Source organism: Myxocyprinus asiaticus, chromosome 43 (assembly GCF_019703515.2).
Source record: "Myxocyprinus asiaticus isolate MX2 ecotype Aquarium Trade chromosome 43, UBuf_Myxa_2, whole genome shotgun sequence".
NCBI classification, from domain to species: Eukaryota; Metazoa; Chordata; class Actinopteri; order Cypriniformes; family Catostomidae; genus Myxocyprinus; species Myxocyprinus asiaticus.
The window spans coordinates 30,004,738-30,020,638 of NC_059386.1; the positions used below are offsets into that span (position 1 = coordinate 30,004,738).

The 15,901-nt window shown below is 41.2% G+C and overlaps 1 protein-coding gene across 5 annotated transcripts in view; it reads left to right on the forward strand.

Moving 5' to 3' along the window:
- gramd1ba (GRAM domain containing 1Ba) overlaps positions 1 to 15,901 on the forward strand; it is a 67,666-nt gene that overhangs the window by 19,340 nt on the left and 32,425 nt on the right. The window contains exon 1 of one of the 5 annotated variants that reach the window (XM_051685298.1): positions 4,388 to 4,629. The exons of 3 other annotated variants lie outside the window; for them this stretch is intronic. In XM_051685298.1, coding sequence (XP_051541258.1) covers positions 4,607 to 4,629 — 23 coding nt within the window. In that variant the 5' untranslated portion in view covers positions 4,388 to 4,606. Of the gene's footprint in view, positions 1 to 4,387; positions 4,630 to 11,583; positions 11,610 to 15,901 lie in introns of those variants that run through there. One more of the 5 variants, XM_051685297.1, reaches the window with a different exon arrangement.

Below are 15,901 nucleotides of genomic sequence, written 5' to 3' on the forward strand. Positions count from 1 at the left end.
GTTACGTGAACTGGCGGTGTGTGACGGGCAGACCGCTGTGTGCCTCGTAGCCAGCGCACCAGGCCATCACATAACCTCCCCCAATGCTCTTATGAGCGTCAAACAGTCCTTCAGGAACAAGTTGACTGCCCAACGATAGGGACAGGCTAGCCCAGCTGAGGCCTCTTTTCCTCTCTTTTCTCCCCAAAAAGAGTGGAATTTGTTAACCGACTGGGAGCCATAAGTGTCTGTGTCGGGGGGTGTCCCTCCCAAGGGGAAGACACCGTGGAGACCACACCCCACCTGGGGGGGGGGTATTTTGAGTGGAATACGTCACATGGTCTTACCGAGTCTTGTCAGAAGTATGTCATGTGGAGAGGTCTCATGGTAGGTCCTACCTGAAGGGGGAGGAGTTTCTACAGAGCATTGCGACTGGGGGAAGAGGGGCCTCTGCCCAAGGAAGATGCAGTTTACCGACAGGGAAACGATTTTGCGGAAGATATCACATGGGGTCGCCTTCGGAGAACCAGCACATGTGGAGCACCTACCACAGTACAGGGTCTCATTAGCACATGTACTGGGCCGGCAGCGAGTTTCTCTGCAAACTCAACTGCCAGAGGGCTAAGGAGGAAAATCATCCAGGGATCACAGTCTGTGAACACGACTGGGAGTCAAGAGCGCACGTCTTCACCTCAACGGAGGGGAAACGTGCTATGTGCAAACGGTACACCTGGCCAGCTGTCCCAGAACTTACCTGCTCGTGCCTGCCAATACACGGTATGAGACCGGCTCAACCCGGAGATTGTAGAACCTCGCAAATGTGTTGGGTGCTGCCCAGCCCGCTGCTCTGCAGATGTCTTCCAAAGAGGCGCCTCTGGCCAGGGCCCTGGAGGCCGCCACACTCCTGGTAGAGTGGGCTCATAACCCCACAGGGGGTGGCACGTCCTGAGCCTGATATGCCATCGCGATGGCATCAATGACCCAGTGGGCGATCCTCTGTTTGGAGATAGCACTTCCTTTCCGCTGTCCACCAAAGCAGACAAAGAGCTGCTCGGAGCTTCTAAAGCTCTGCGTGTGATCCAAATAGATGTGTAAAGCTCGCACCGGACACAGCAATGCCAAGGCTGGGTCTGCCTCCTCCTGGGGCAGCGCTTGCAGGTTCACCACCTGATCTCTAAAAGGGGTCGTGGGAACCTTGGTCACATAGCCCGGTCGGGGTCTCAGGATCACGTGAGAGTAACTCGGACCGAACTCCAGGCACGGTTCGCTGACAGAGAATGCCTGTAGGTCCCCTATCCTCTTGATGGAAGTGAGCGCAGTCAGGAGGGCAGTCCTCAAAAAGAGTGCCTTAAACTCAGCTGTCTCCAAGGGCTCAAAGGGAGCTCCCTGTAGACCCCGAAGGACTACAGAGAGGCCCCACGAGGGGACGAGGCGTGATCTAGAGGGATTCAACCTCCTAGCGCCTCTCAGGAACCTGATGATTAAGTTGTGCTTCCCCAAGTACTTACCATCTACTGCATCATAATGAGCCAAAATAGCAGCTACATACACCTTCAAGGTGGAGGGGGGGTGCTATCGCGAGGAGCATGACTTACTTGGCTCCTGCCGCCCACTATAATATTGGCCGAGGAGGGGGGAGGAGGAATCTCGTCCCCGTAGTCCACCGGAACCAATCCTGTGTGGGCGTGTTTGTGCCACATGTGTGGGCGTCTCAGGGGCGCTTCGAAGCCTTCCTCGGGTTCTTAGTGGCCGGCTGTGAGACGGGTGGCATCTGCTTCCTGCGTTGGGGTCCACGCCAGGGCCGGGCCACAGGGGCGGGCTGCAGCGGAGCCGGTGTTGTTGCTGCAGGAAGATGCCCTTGGCGACGAGCAGACGGGGTGCGGGGTCTTGAGCCGCGCCGAGGCAGGATGTGTTGTATGGCCTCCATCTGCTTCTTGAGAGCGAGGTCGGTCGCCAAGCGCAGTTCCTGCATCAATCCCGGGGCAGTTCTTTTAGCGCCTTGGCTTGGTGTACTTGCAGGAGAGCCATGGCGTGCAGGGCGGAGGCGGCTTGTCCAGCGGCACTGTAAGCCCTAGCTGTCAAGGACGACGTAAACCTACAGGCCCTGGACGGGAGCTTCGGGCGCCCATGCCAGGTGGCGGCGCTCTGCAGACACAAGTGCACCGTGAGCGCCTTATCCACCTGGGGGATCACCGAATACCTCCTGGCCACTCCACCATCAAGGGTAGTGAGAGCGGGGGAGCTTAAAGACCGGGACCGGGCAGTAAAAGGTGCCTCCCATAATCTTGTCAGCTCCTCATGCACTTCCGGGAAGAAAGAAACGGGGGTGGGGCGTGGCCATGGGCGGCACCCCGAGCCAGGAACCAATCGTCGAGCCGCGAGGGTTCAGGGGAGAATGGAGGGTTCCACTCTAGCCCGACACTCGTGGCCGCCCGGGAAAGCATGTCCTTCATTTCCGCGTAGGCCTGGGACTGGGCGACCATTCCCAAAGGAGGAAGCCCAGTTGAAGGCTATGCGTCCGACTGGACGAGCCCGCTCTCCGATGCTGCACTCGATAACTCGTCATCTTCCCGGGCTCCGAACAAGAGGTCGAACTCGTCCTGAGACGAGCCAGCGGTCTCGTCCGAGTGCCCGACCGGGGCAATCTAGCGTGCTGGGGAATGGGAGGTCCATGGGGGGATACCCGGTGGAGGCGGTCCCATTGATGTCCCCAAATCGCCCCCAGTGCTAACCGGCACGGCCTCATACCCGTAGGTAGAAGGACTGAGGCGGGGAGCCGCTTGGGTGGCTTGCTTTCCTACGAATGCAAGCCGCGACCGCAACGTTGCCATGGTCATGTTCTCGCAATGAGGACAAGACCCATCCACGAACGATGTCTCCGCATGGGCAGCGCCCAGACACGTAAGACAGCGATCGTGGCCGTCAGAAGCGGAGAGATAACGACCGCAACCAGGAATAACACACAAACGGAAAGGCATCTTTAAAAAGATGTTCCATGTGTGCCACTCCTTTAGAATGAAAATATACTCTCTTTTTTTAGAATATACTCTTTTGTTGTTCTGCCGAAGTGCCCAGGGGCGTTTTCTGCACTCCATGGGTGCAGAGGGGGACAAGCCACTGAAATGCGCCGTAAAATCCAGCAGACGAGGTGAATGAGCTTGCGGATGATTCAGCTTCAATGAATGGAATCGCTCGGCTCCGAAGAGAAAATCTGAATGAGTGGTTGCATACCAGCTCCTTTTATACCCGTATGTCCGAGGGAGTGGCATGCAAATTCCACTCGCCAATTCTCATTGGCCTTTTTTCAAAAAAGCAGTCACAACATCGAGTGAGTGACAGATAGGGAATGTCTTATATTAGATGATCATATCAGCATCAGAGAATGGATTTTTTTTAAAGGATTCTCTTTGTTCACAGCTTTTTTGGTCAAATTATCTTATTTAATCTATAATGGCATAACAATGTGTACATTTTTTAGTTGATCTAAAAAAAGTTTCACATCACTGGAGTCTCTTATACATTTTAGTTCCAGATAAAACTGCTGTGATATGTTCAATTCAGATGCTCTGATGAGCCTGTGATGGAGCTGTCCATTCAGCACCACTTTGAAATGCTCTGATTGGCCAGTGCTACGACAGTGGCACACTCTGATTGGCTGATTTCGTGACTGGCATCATGCTGAAATTTTATTGGGTGCATTATTTATGTTCATGAATTTTATGATAATTAAACAATGGAACAAGGAATTATATGACCAAATATGGGTTTTAATAGATGTGTTTTATGTTTTGCTTGTGTCTGTGTGTGTTGGTGCATTTTGTTGAGTAACATAGTAGTCTAGTTCTCTAGATTGGAAGTCATTAATTTGTAAAGATAGATAACTTGAGGCCACATGAGCGACAACAACCATTGAGACAAATAGTTGAAAGTAGAACTGTGTTGACACATGCATGTGTGTTCATGTATGGATGTGTTTTGAGGGACAATAAATTGTACTGCATAAGGCCAATGAAATCTGAAATCTGTTTGTGTGTGTGGCATATTGAAGCTTAAATAACAAAATAAATAACTGAAATAACAAGGCACCATACAATATATTTCTCATATCCACTCACACAAACACACTTTCGCAGTATTCACTGTCCATCCTATATTAAGGGATTAGATGACCAGCTGTTGAAGCTCCATAGTCCCACCCACACACACGCACACACACACATGCTCTCCCACAGACTGCAGCAGCAGTAAGCTCTAGACAGGAATCTCTTTGAGTCAGGAAGGAAGCATGCTGTACTGAGCCGAGGGGAGGGGCTTAAGGGAACTGCGCATACTCCATGCACACCGGATTGTGACAAGAGCAGCTCATGCCCTCATCTGCAGGAAAAGAGAGTGAGAGAGGCTGCTGCATTTGAGAGGTGCACATGAGCTGCTGCTGTTTACATACACACAGGATGTGGAAGTATGACAATTCCAAGGACAGAAAGCTGAATGAAGCGTTCTGAGTCGCGGCCATGGGATCAACAGAACTGACACGGATTAACAGCCACCTGCTCGGGATGCCTTGGGAAAGGCGGCCCGTGAATTGGGAAGATGACAATATGGGATCAGGACAACCCGTACTGCACTAATGAAAGGCTTCAAACTCGCCTGGTAAGATCTCCTCTGTGACAGACAGACAACGGGTATTACCTCTTCTTGCCAACCAGTCACTAATGGGTGTAATGCTTGACTAAAACCATCTCTTCTCATCCTCCCTTTCCTTTTTCTGTCCTTTCCTTTCTTCCCTTTGCTGTCATGTCGTCTCTGCTTTTCCATTTCCTCTTCTTTTTCTTTCCTTTACTCTTTCTTTTCCTCTTCCTCTTCCCTTTTCCTTTCATTTCTTTCTTTTCCTCTTCCTTTTTCCTTTCCTTTTCTCTTTCTTTTCCTCTTCAGTTTCTTTTTTCCTTACCTTTGTTTCCTTTGCTGTTTCTCTCCTCTTACATTTCCTTTTCCTTTTCCTTTCCTCTACCTTGTTCTCTTCCTTTTCCTTTATTTTTCCTTTTAATTTTTCCTTTCATTTCCTCTTACTTTCCTTTCCTTTGCTTGTCCTTTTCCATTTTCTCTTACTTTTCCTTTCCTTTTCCCCTTCCACTTCCTTTTTACTTTTCCTTTCCTTTTCCTTACCTTTCTCTGTTGTCTCTCCTCTTCCTCTCCATTTTCCTCTTCCTTTTCCTTCTCCTGTCCACTCCACGGTGATATTTTTGTTTGTTTGTCTGTTTGTTTGTTTGTTTGAGTGTTTCCTCCTGTTGGTTCTCTGATATTTTTAGTGGAAAGTTACACTGTAACACAGGAGGCAAAAAAAATTGGTTTCTTCTCCACATTCATCCCTCCATCCTAAATACCTGCATTGTGCGGTACAGTAAAAGCGCTCTGTCTCTCTATCTGTCGCTGTCTGAGAACTGCGGTGACATATTGGTGCATTTTCTTTCAATAACCTAGTACAGCGTCGACTTGGTCTGATGATTGTAAATTCTAAGGCTCCGTCTTGTGATATTACAGTAATGTTAAACTTTTTTAAATGCTTATGTAACTCTGTTAGATGGCAGAATGAGTCTTCCCTGTTGGATAGTGGAAGCTTATTTTAGTGGCACTGAGTTCAGGCCAGGATACTTATGCAGATTAGTCTTTAGAGTAATAGTGACAGTGCAGTTTTCATGCATTAATTTCAGATTCTCAGATTTTCTGTTTTTATATTTTATGTTGATAATAAACATCACAAGTGCAAAATTTGTGTTGATATCTTGCCTTGAAAATCTGTTCCAGTGATCAGCAGTTGATAAATCTTGTGTTTATGAAGACCTGGTTGTTAGGATGTTAATTCTGGTAGAGATGGAGTCTTGACCACAAGACATCTCAAGACAACATAAACGTTGCCTTGGTCTTATTACTCTTGGTCTCTTGCTTTGGGTCTCAAAACTTAAAGGGATAGTTCACCCAAAATGAACATTCTTCATCATTTACTCACTGTCATGTTGTTCCAAACCTGTATGACTTTCTTTATGTGGAACACAAAAGAAGATGTTAAGCAGAATGTCAGCTTAAGTAACTATTTAATTGTATTGTATGAAAAAAAAGATCCAATGAAAGTGAATGGTGACTGAGGCTAACATGTTGATGGTGATTTAGAGTCTAGCTGCTATGCATTGTTGCTTTTGTACAATGGTATTTGCATGACACTTCAAGATACTTCGAAGTATACCATGGAATTCCCATGATACATGTCCCTGAAAAAAAGGTAATACCAAGGCACTTTTTTGCTAATGTTTTCCTACCAGCTGGCTTCATTCAGGTAGTTGTACGGACATCTGCAGATTAGCTGCTCTGCAGTAACAATGTGGATAGTCTCAGTATCCGTATTTTGCTGTGTCCTTTGGTGGGACACTTGTCCAAATGCTGGTAATTGATCAGAGTGTGTCCTTGGATCAGACTCCCTCACTGAGTCCATCTGTGTGTTTACAGCAGTGAAAGGTTGTAAACACAAGAGCCACATTTATTTTCAGTTTGACACAGTAGGTGTTATTCTGAATATATAATATATGAATCCCTCATCTAATCTGATAATTTACTGTTTTTATTTCCATGTGGTTGCTTTTGACAATTTTACGCTTTCTCTCTCTTTGCATCTCCATCTCTCTCCGGATTAAAAATCCATTAACATTTATTCATTTAGCAGAATCCTGGTTTAAGATATCGATTCAATATGATGTCTATGTCCTTTAGCTCTTAGCATTCCGTAGTGTTCATAGAATGTACTTCCTATTGCAAATGCGCCAATATCATGGGTTCGTAAATGTAAATACACTCAGTGAGCACTTTATTAGGAACATTATGGTCCTAATAAAGTGCCCGACATGGTCTTCTGCTGATCGAGCCCTTCCACCTCAAGGTTTGATGTGTTGTGCATTCTTAGATACTATTCTGCTCACTACAAATGTACAGAGTGGTTATCTGAGTTACCATAGCCTTTCTGTCATCTCGAACCATGCGGACCATTCTCTGTTGACCTCTATTATCATAAAAGTGTAAAACTGCTGCTCACTGGATGTTTTTTTTTGTTTTTAGCACCATTCTGAGTAATCTCTAAAAATGTTTGTGTGTGAAAATCCCAGGAGATCAGCAGTTACAGAAATACCCAAACCAGCCCGTCTGGCACCAACAATCATTCCAAGGTCAAAATCACTGAGATCACATTTTTCCCCATTTTGATGGTTGATGTGAACATTAACTGAAGCCCCTGATCTGTTTCTGCATGATTTTATGCAGTGCACTGGATTGACTGATTAGATAATCGCATTTAGGTGTACAGGTCTTCCTAATAAAGTGTTCAGTGAGTGTATATAGGGTTAATTTCTCTATGCAATGTTTTCCAGGAGAAAGGTTGCTTTATAATACGAATTTTTTTTATCTATTATTATTACTTTTACAGACTTAATAGTCAGTGGACATGAATGTTCAAGAGAGTTTATTTTTAAAGAGACATTATTCATGACCTTTGAAAAACAAAACGCTGGACTTTTGATTTGAGGAACCCAGAGGAACTGCACTAATGCAGCTTGTTTGAGTTATATTGTGACCTCTCAGTACAGATGCACTCTGTTGCCACTCTTTTGCCCAGTTGCAAATGATCAGAACATTTTCTGATTTGATAAACCGCTTATATTCTTGTCAACTTCAATGAAAAAAGGCTAGAGAGGTTTGATTATTCCATGCCACACATTTTAGTGTGTGAATTCCTCTCTGACTGGGGTCATTATGTGGTTATTGGATGACAAACATGTTTTAGGCCCATTAGGCCCAATTTTTTCCAAATATCTTACTGGCTGATATCCACATAATCACATAAACTTTGTTTTGTTGTTTTTAAAATACACCAAACTACATCATCAATAAGTAAACATATTTAATCTTCCTATTAGAAAGTCACCAGTGATTATATGTGACAATAAGCAGAATGTTGATCTGCTGTTGGGTGAGGAGAAAGCTTTGACCAATCCTCATCGAAAAATAAACAAGAGTTGTCTGTTTACGTGGGCCAGTGACTATAAATGGAAGGATTCTTGACAGTTGTAAAATTCTGCTGTCCCCAGATTACATTAAATTACAAAATAGTAGAAATTTAGAAAGGGACTTAAAAAAAGCGTAAATGATCCCAAAAGTTTGCATGTGCTTATTTATCTACTGATTTGTTGCAGTAGTACAGACTCAGGCACATGACTTTCCATGTATTCTACTGTCCTGAATGAGATAGTTGAAAAGCAGATTACAGGACTATTTTAAGCAGAGTTGTGCTCTCATCTCTCTCTCTCTCTCTCTCTCTCTCTCTCTCTCTCTCTCTCTCTCTCTCTTTCTGATGCTCTCTGCTATTATTCAGTCTAGATCAGACTGATTTCAATGCTTCTTCTTTTAGACATTATTTTCTTAACTTGCAGTTTGGCAGTTTACAGTAAATAGATCAGTCATGGAACATTCAGATGCAAATGAAACATTCAGATTTTTACAGTTTAGAAATTTCTGAGAAGTTGTGATTGTGAATCTCTTGATTATTCTGCAGTTTTGACTCCAAATATAATCCAATCCTTAACTGATCTCTTTGATATGATTGGACCGTGATCTGACTTGACTCTAATCCAGATTCTGCAATCTGTTCAGACCCATCTGATTTGATCTGATCTGACTCTAATCTTATTGGATCTTGGATTTAATTTTGATCTGTTTTGACTCTGATCTAAGAGTGATCTAATTTGACAATAATCCAATCTGATTTGAATCTGATGGGACTCTGATCTGATTTTAAGACCCTAGTCTAATGAGACACTTATCTACATGTATCAGGTCCTGATCTGACCCTGATCTAATCTGATCAAAGTCTGAACAGACCACAGTTTGAACCGGCTTCTCTGATATGATTTGACTCTGATCTTATCTGACCCTGATCTGATTTTGATTTGATCTTACCACCTCCTTATCTGACTATACCTTGATTAGACTCAGATCTGATCTGACTGATTTAATCTGGCACTGCTTTGATTAGACCCTGGTATAATTAGCCCCTGATTTAAACAGACTCTTATCTGATTGGACTGTGTTATATCAAGTCAAGTCATTTTTATTTGTATAGTGCTTTTCACAACAATTTCAAAGCAACTTTATAGGAAATCATGCATAAAAAAAATGTAAAAAAAAAAAAATGAAACTGTAATATCTATAATGTCTTAAAGTGATCATTGTGTAGTTTGATTAAATATGATTGTAAAATGTGTATAGAAATTAAATTATTAAATAATAATTGTATTTAGAACCCCTGCGAGTAAGCTTAAGGTGACTGTGGCAAGGAACACAAAACTCCATAAGATGCTATTTAATGGAGAAAAATAACCTTGGGAGAAACCAGGCTCACTGTGGGGGCCAGTTCCCCTCTGGCTAAACCACATGAATATAATGCCAATATTAGTTATTTGTGTGCAGTGCAAGTCATGGTTTTAAATTTGTAAATTAAATAAGCGTGAACTTTAAGATTAATGAATAATGTCTTTGAAGTCCATCCTGGATTAACTGCAGACATTCACATAGATCACATGCTCAGGATCATCTGAACATCTAACCACTCATTCTGTCCCCTTGGGAGAAAAATCAGCAGTCTTAAATGATTTCTGTGTTTCATAAAGCTAAATTTAGGTCTACAGAAGTGTATACTAAGACAAAACTTCTTAAAAGTGCCCTTAAAAACACGCTAGCACACTAACAGGATCATAGTGCTATTTCTAGAATAGGAGCTGAAGGAAAAAATATATATTTAGAGTCAAATTGCAAAACTCGCCACCACAGTGTTAGGGTGTTCTGGGTGTTGCCAAGGCATGGGTAAGCAATTGCTAAGGTGCTGAGTGTTTTTTGATGTATTTCTATGTGGCTGCCAGGACATTTCTAGTTGGTTGCTAGGGTGCTCTGGATAGTTGCTAGGTAGCTGCTTACTGCCAAGTCAAAAGAGCTCACCTCCAATTCTCCATTTTTATCTCTAGCTATGGTTTGTATGATAAAAGGAGGGACCTCCTTCAGTGTAAGTCTAATGGGTTTTATCGTCAGTCAGATAAAAATCTTATGTCTGATAGCTAAAATTGTTTATCATTCAAAATGAAAAAAAAAATGGCCTCAAAATTAAACATTTCACTTAATTGTATTAATATTGCAATAGGCCAAACATAATGCAAAATTAATAACATAACATATGGTAATCACAGTTGAAGCTATGTAACATCATAGCCTGTGCAAATCAATGGGGCACTTTTGGATACTGCTTCAATTTCACTCATTTTGTCAAAGTTTTATTTTATTTTATTTATTTAGTATTTGCATTTAGCATTGTTTTTTCCCTGCTGTCCGTGACCTTATTAGAACAGGCCTGTGACCAATTTGTTGACCCACCAAGAACTACTGCTTTAGTCTATTGACAATACAGTACTGTTCTAAATTATACAGTCAGTCCATAATATATTTGTAAAACATATGTGTATAAAAGCATATTTAATAGACATACAAGCATTCTGAAATCAGTAGTTACAGAAATACTCAAACCATCCCGTCTGGCACCAACAATCATCCATGCGATTATCTAATCAGCCAAACGTGTGGCAGCAGTGCAGTGCATAAAATCATGAAGATACAGGTCAGGAGCTTTAGTTAATGTTCACATCAACCATCAGAATGGGGAAAAATTGTGATCTTAGTGATTTGGACTGTGGCATGATTGTTGGTGTCAGATAAGCTGGTTTGAGTATTTCTGTAACTGCTGATCTCCTGGGATTTTCACATACAACAGTCTCTAGAATTTACTCAGAATGGTGCCAAAAACAAAAAACATCCAGTGAGTGGCAGTTCTGTGGACAGAAATGCCTTGTTCATGAGAGAGGTCAACAGAGAATGGCCAGACTGGTTTGAACTGACAAAGTCTACGGTAACTCAGATAACCGCTCTGTACAATTGTGGTGAGAAGAATATCATCTCAGAATAGCATTCTGGGTTGGCGCTGTTATGGCAGCATGAGTGGGACCTACACAATATTAGGCAGGTGGTTTTAATGTTGTGGCTGATCGGTGTATGCATGACAGGAGTAGACTGCAAAGACTGGTTAGAGTGAGAGGCAGAGAGAAAGAGAGAGAGAGAAATGGGAGGGGTGTGGTTGAATGGGGGGAGGGGTACAGAGTGAGAGACTGGCTTGTTGACGTGCCACCTGCTGACGTGAGCAGCTTCATTCAAGAACTCCATGAATATTAAATCAACCGAGCCGCCACACTGCACCACGCAGCAGCTTTTTTTCACGCCAACAGCTCACCATCCTCATGCCCTTCCTGACCACGAGAAACAGAGAGACCTAACCAAGACAAAACAGACGGAAACAGAGAAGGCAAAAAGAAAAGAACATCTAGAAGGAACGTGCAAGCTTGAGTGAGAGAACAGAAGGGATGCTGGATTCAGAGATGGTAGCTCCGCCTCCTCTCCTGTCCTCCTTACATCACCCCATCCTCGCACCACAGCCAATCTGAATGAATGAAGCAAAGCCAAACTAATGCTTCCGTGCAGCCCCTCATGGCCACCAGGTTTGTCTGTGTGTCATTTTTGTGTGATGGGAATTATGAAGGGAAGTAATTTTTATTATTGATTTATTTATTTATTTGCATGATTGGACCTCACAGTTGACATGTGCATTAGCTACAAATTCCAGCATTTGAGTTCTCAACATCGCTTCCATCACCATGTAATTGTTTAATCAACTGCATTTAATTATAGCAGTGCATCATGTTTGCTGCATGCATGGCAAGAATTTTGCACCACATGGGAGTGTTTTCACCCTTTTGATGAGTGTAAGGAAGATGTGAATTGCTGCAGTTTATGTGACTCAGTGGAGCGTGAGAAGCTTCTCTCGCTGTCTCATTACTAATGGTTTCAGAAAATTTTTGCTCTATGTGTTGGTGATCTTGTCTCAGTATAAAGGCAGAGGTGTATAAAGTCATAACCCGCACAAAATACTGGTGTTTGATTTTTTTTTCTCAAAAAGTTGTGATAAAGACATTTTATCACTTCATGAGTATGTCGAGAGATAAACTCTAATGTAATGATACACATGGCCGTACACTTTTAGATTTAAAAGAATACTGTCATAATTTTATAACCCATGTGTCGTTCCAAACCTGTATGTTTTTTTTTGTTGTTTTTTTTTTGTGAAACACAAAAGGAGAAATGTAGAAATGGATCTTTACATTCCACTTTTCCATACAATTACACTTCATAGTGACCTCAAAGCTCCAAAACACCATAAAACTAATCGACATGAGTCCTCTGTAATTTTGTACAATATTTAATCAGGACTCCAAATTAACTTTTGTCCGGGACAAGTGGATTTTTGAAGGGGCAGGTGAAAGAGAATTTTACTTGCCCGACCGGACTTTAAAAACGGCTATATTTGAGATAGCCTAGGCCTGTGTCACTTATTAGAAAGTTCATATTCTTATTCTGCTGTTGAAAGTAATCCAGAGCACATAGTTTTATAATTCGCTAGTGATCTAGTAACAGCTGCGCCCTGTTTGACTGACAGAAAATGCTCACGCTAATTCACACCTGAACGGTCAAATACATTTCAAAATTCTGCCAAAATGCCTGTCTTGGTGAGGTATTCATGTAAACAAAGAGAGTGATATCTAAAGTGAATGTAAACAGCGGAGAAATGTCAGACTTGTAAGCAAGGCTGTAACCATGTCTTGAACATTAGGGGGGTACCAGACCATTTTGGGGGTTGGGGGTCATGGGTGTTGAGGTCACAAATATAATGGTCCTCAGTCCTTTAAAATAGTAAAGGCAATAAAATTATAATTTTCTGAATAAAGGCTTTAAATGTGTTCAAGTTTTTTAAATGCGACCAAAATTTGATAATTCTTGGTTTTAAAAGATATGTTTTTTGTTTTTTTTAAGTTCACACAGTACAAGACAAACACTGTGTCTGCATTGCTAGCAATATGCCTGTTTCAGTCATCTTTTCTTTCTTTTTTATGCTGTATCAAAGAAAAGACGAATATAATTTGAATTTCTTTTCATCACTGATGTATCTGTAAAGTGACATGACATCAGCTGGCTAGCAAAAGAAAATACACAAAATTATTTACTCTCCTAAAGTTGTGCCTCATTGTGTTTTTTTCCCCCAGTAGAATCTTAACACAGTCTATTCTGCGAGAACCCGAATGCTGCTCTTTTATATACAAAAACTGTTCATATTGACCACTGCTGTCAAGGTCCAAAGAGAAAAAAATAATCATCAGTAAAATACCATAAAAGTAGTCAGTACAACACTAAGCTTTTCTATGGACACAGAAAGCTTGGAACATAGTGCACAAGTCATTTGGACTGCTGTTAAGATGTCTAAATACTGAACTTTATAGTGTTTGTACTTTATGAAGCTTGACAGCTCCTGCTCACTATAAACTGTTATTCTATGGAATAGAGCTGCTTAAACTTAAATAGATAAGTTTACACCCTTGGGAATTACTTTCGGTTGGTACAACATTTTAATCATAAAACAGTGTTCAAATTTTGCATATTTAGATACTTTCATCTCACATTACACAGACACTCTTAATCTGAACTGCTTGCTGATGCGCGGTGCTGGAATAATCCATGAGGTTTCCGTTTAGCTTCTGAAACTTGAGTCCCGCAACTCCCACCTTCATCGATTTGATTGGCTATCTCAAATGACATTGACGAACGGTGTTAGACTACTGAGCACGCTAAAAACTTTTTTTTTTTTAAACATTTATGTTATTCTTGCAACAACTTAATGACAACTAGACGTGTAATGGACTGCAGCAGAACAGCAACAGGGATATCAATTGTTGGGGGGGACAATCTGGCCATATCTGATTATTGGGGGGGACTTGTCCCCCTCAATGTATATTGCGGTTACGGCCCTGCTTGTAAGAATAAATGTAAGCTAATAGACCTGCTGCTGTCTAGTGTAGTGTGTCATTATAATAATCAAACAACCATAACAAGAAAACGAGAAAACACTCACTGCTCTTGACTGGGTAACTTTAGTAGCTTTAAAAAGTATTAATGTATTATAATCATTGAGTGAAGACCAGTAGTAGTTTTATGTTGCATTTTTTCTGAATGTTTACTTGAATAATTGATACTGCTGTTAAAAACTTTTAAAGCTGTTACAAAAGCACTGAATTTTCTTAATTTGTATTTTTTGTATTTCTATTAATAGCTGTTTTTTATTGTTATTTTATTACTGACTGTTTACTAGTCTTGATTAATTACTTAACAACTTGAATATTAGTTAAGGTTATTATTTGTTGTGGTTTTGAAGCTGGTATTGAGAATTGTCAAATTTCATTACCGACTACTGAAATTTTGTTATTGTGATAATGTATAGCCTTTATTGTACATGGTAGATATTGCTGCAATAACATGATTAAAAAGTACATCTCATTCCATCGAAGTGTGAGCACCCCTGCTGTAAATGATGGCGATGGAGGCTTTCCTTTATTTGAATACCATACGTAACATAAAATAATTATCATATGACAATAGCCTCTTCCCCTTCCTAGTGCAGTTTACATTTCAAGTTCAGGGAAATGCACTGTTAAAAAGACAAGTTTTTTTTAAACTCCAAGTTCAATAAATGCATAATGTTTCCAAAGTCAATGAGTAATCATGTTAAATAATCATGATCTCAATATTGACCAAAATAATCGTGATTCTGATTTTTGCCATAATCGAGCAGCCCTATTCTGAAGTTATACGATAGCTTTGTGTCAGAAAAAATGTAGGCCATTATACACTGGTAATGTTTCCTTCTGCTGAATCATTTAAAAGTCATGTTCAAAAAAAATTAAAATAATGTGTTGTGCCAGATTTTACATCATTAACGCGTTAGTTCTCAAATACTATATTTTCAAGAATTTACAGTAAGCGTTTTTTTTTTTTTTTTTTTTTTTTTTTTACATTTACAGTTGTTTTTTGTTTTTTGTTTTTGTCATCTGAAAGGTCCTGCGACCAGCAGAGTAGAAGATTTTCCATGAATACGGAACTTAGATTTTGGGCTGTTTGTCACACAGATCCATTGTATGGATTCAGAAGACTTGGAATTTAGAGCACGAATCAAAGTAACTACTGTAATTTTCTGGTTCTTTTATGGTGTTTTTTGTACTTTTTGGAGTTTTGTCATTGTATTGTTAAGAGCGAGTAAAAATCCTTCAAAAAAATCTCATTTTGTGTTCCAACAGCATACAGGTTTGGAGCAAAACATTTGTTTTTTTTTTTTTAACTATTCCCACATAAACATTAGATACTCTCCCATTAAAATAAATGCTTTTTGTGAAAAAAAAAAAAACAAAAAAAAACATAAAATGCTTTTCAACCATGCTATGTACATATAATGTGATGATGTGAATTTACCCTTAACAAAACATACGGACAGCTGACCTAACAGTGTCTTGACAGCATGACAGATGTCGCTCTATGCACAGGTAACTTGATGCCGCTGTTTCTATGAAGCTCTGCAGTGATTTATTCTCACACAGAAGCTTCTAGAACACATGGACGTCTGTTCTGGGAATGAATGAGTGTTTGAGTGTTGCTACATGGGCAAAATCACAAGTGCATTAGTCTGATATCATGAACCCAGAGAGAGCGAGAGAGATTGCGAGGTGTTTTATAGAATAGGATAGGCTATATTAATTTTACGTAACTAATTGAAAATGCATTAAAATATAAGCTGTGAAAAGGAAAATATTGGGAATGGATGCGCTGCTTTTGGAAGTCTTTCCTATGGCATCATACGGAGGGAACATACTTATAATGACAGCCAGGATTTCTTGGCTCGTGATATTTTCGA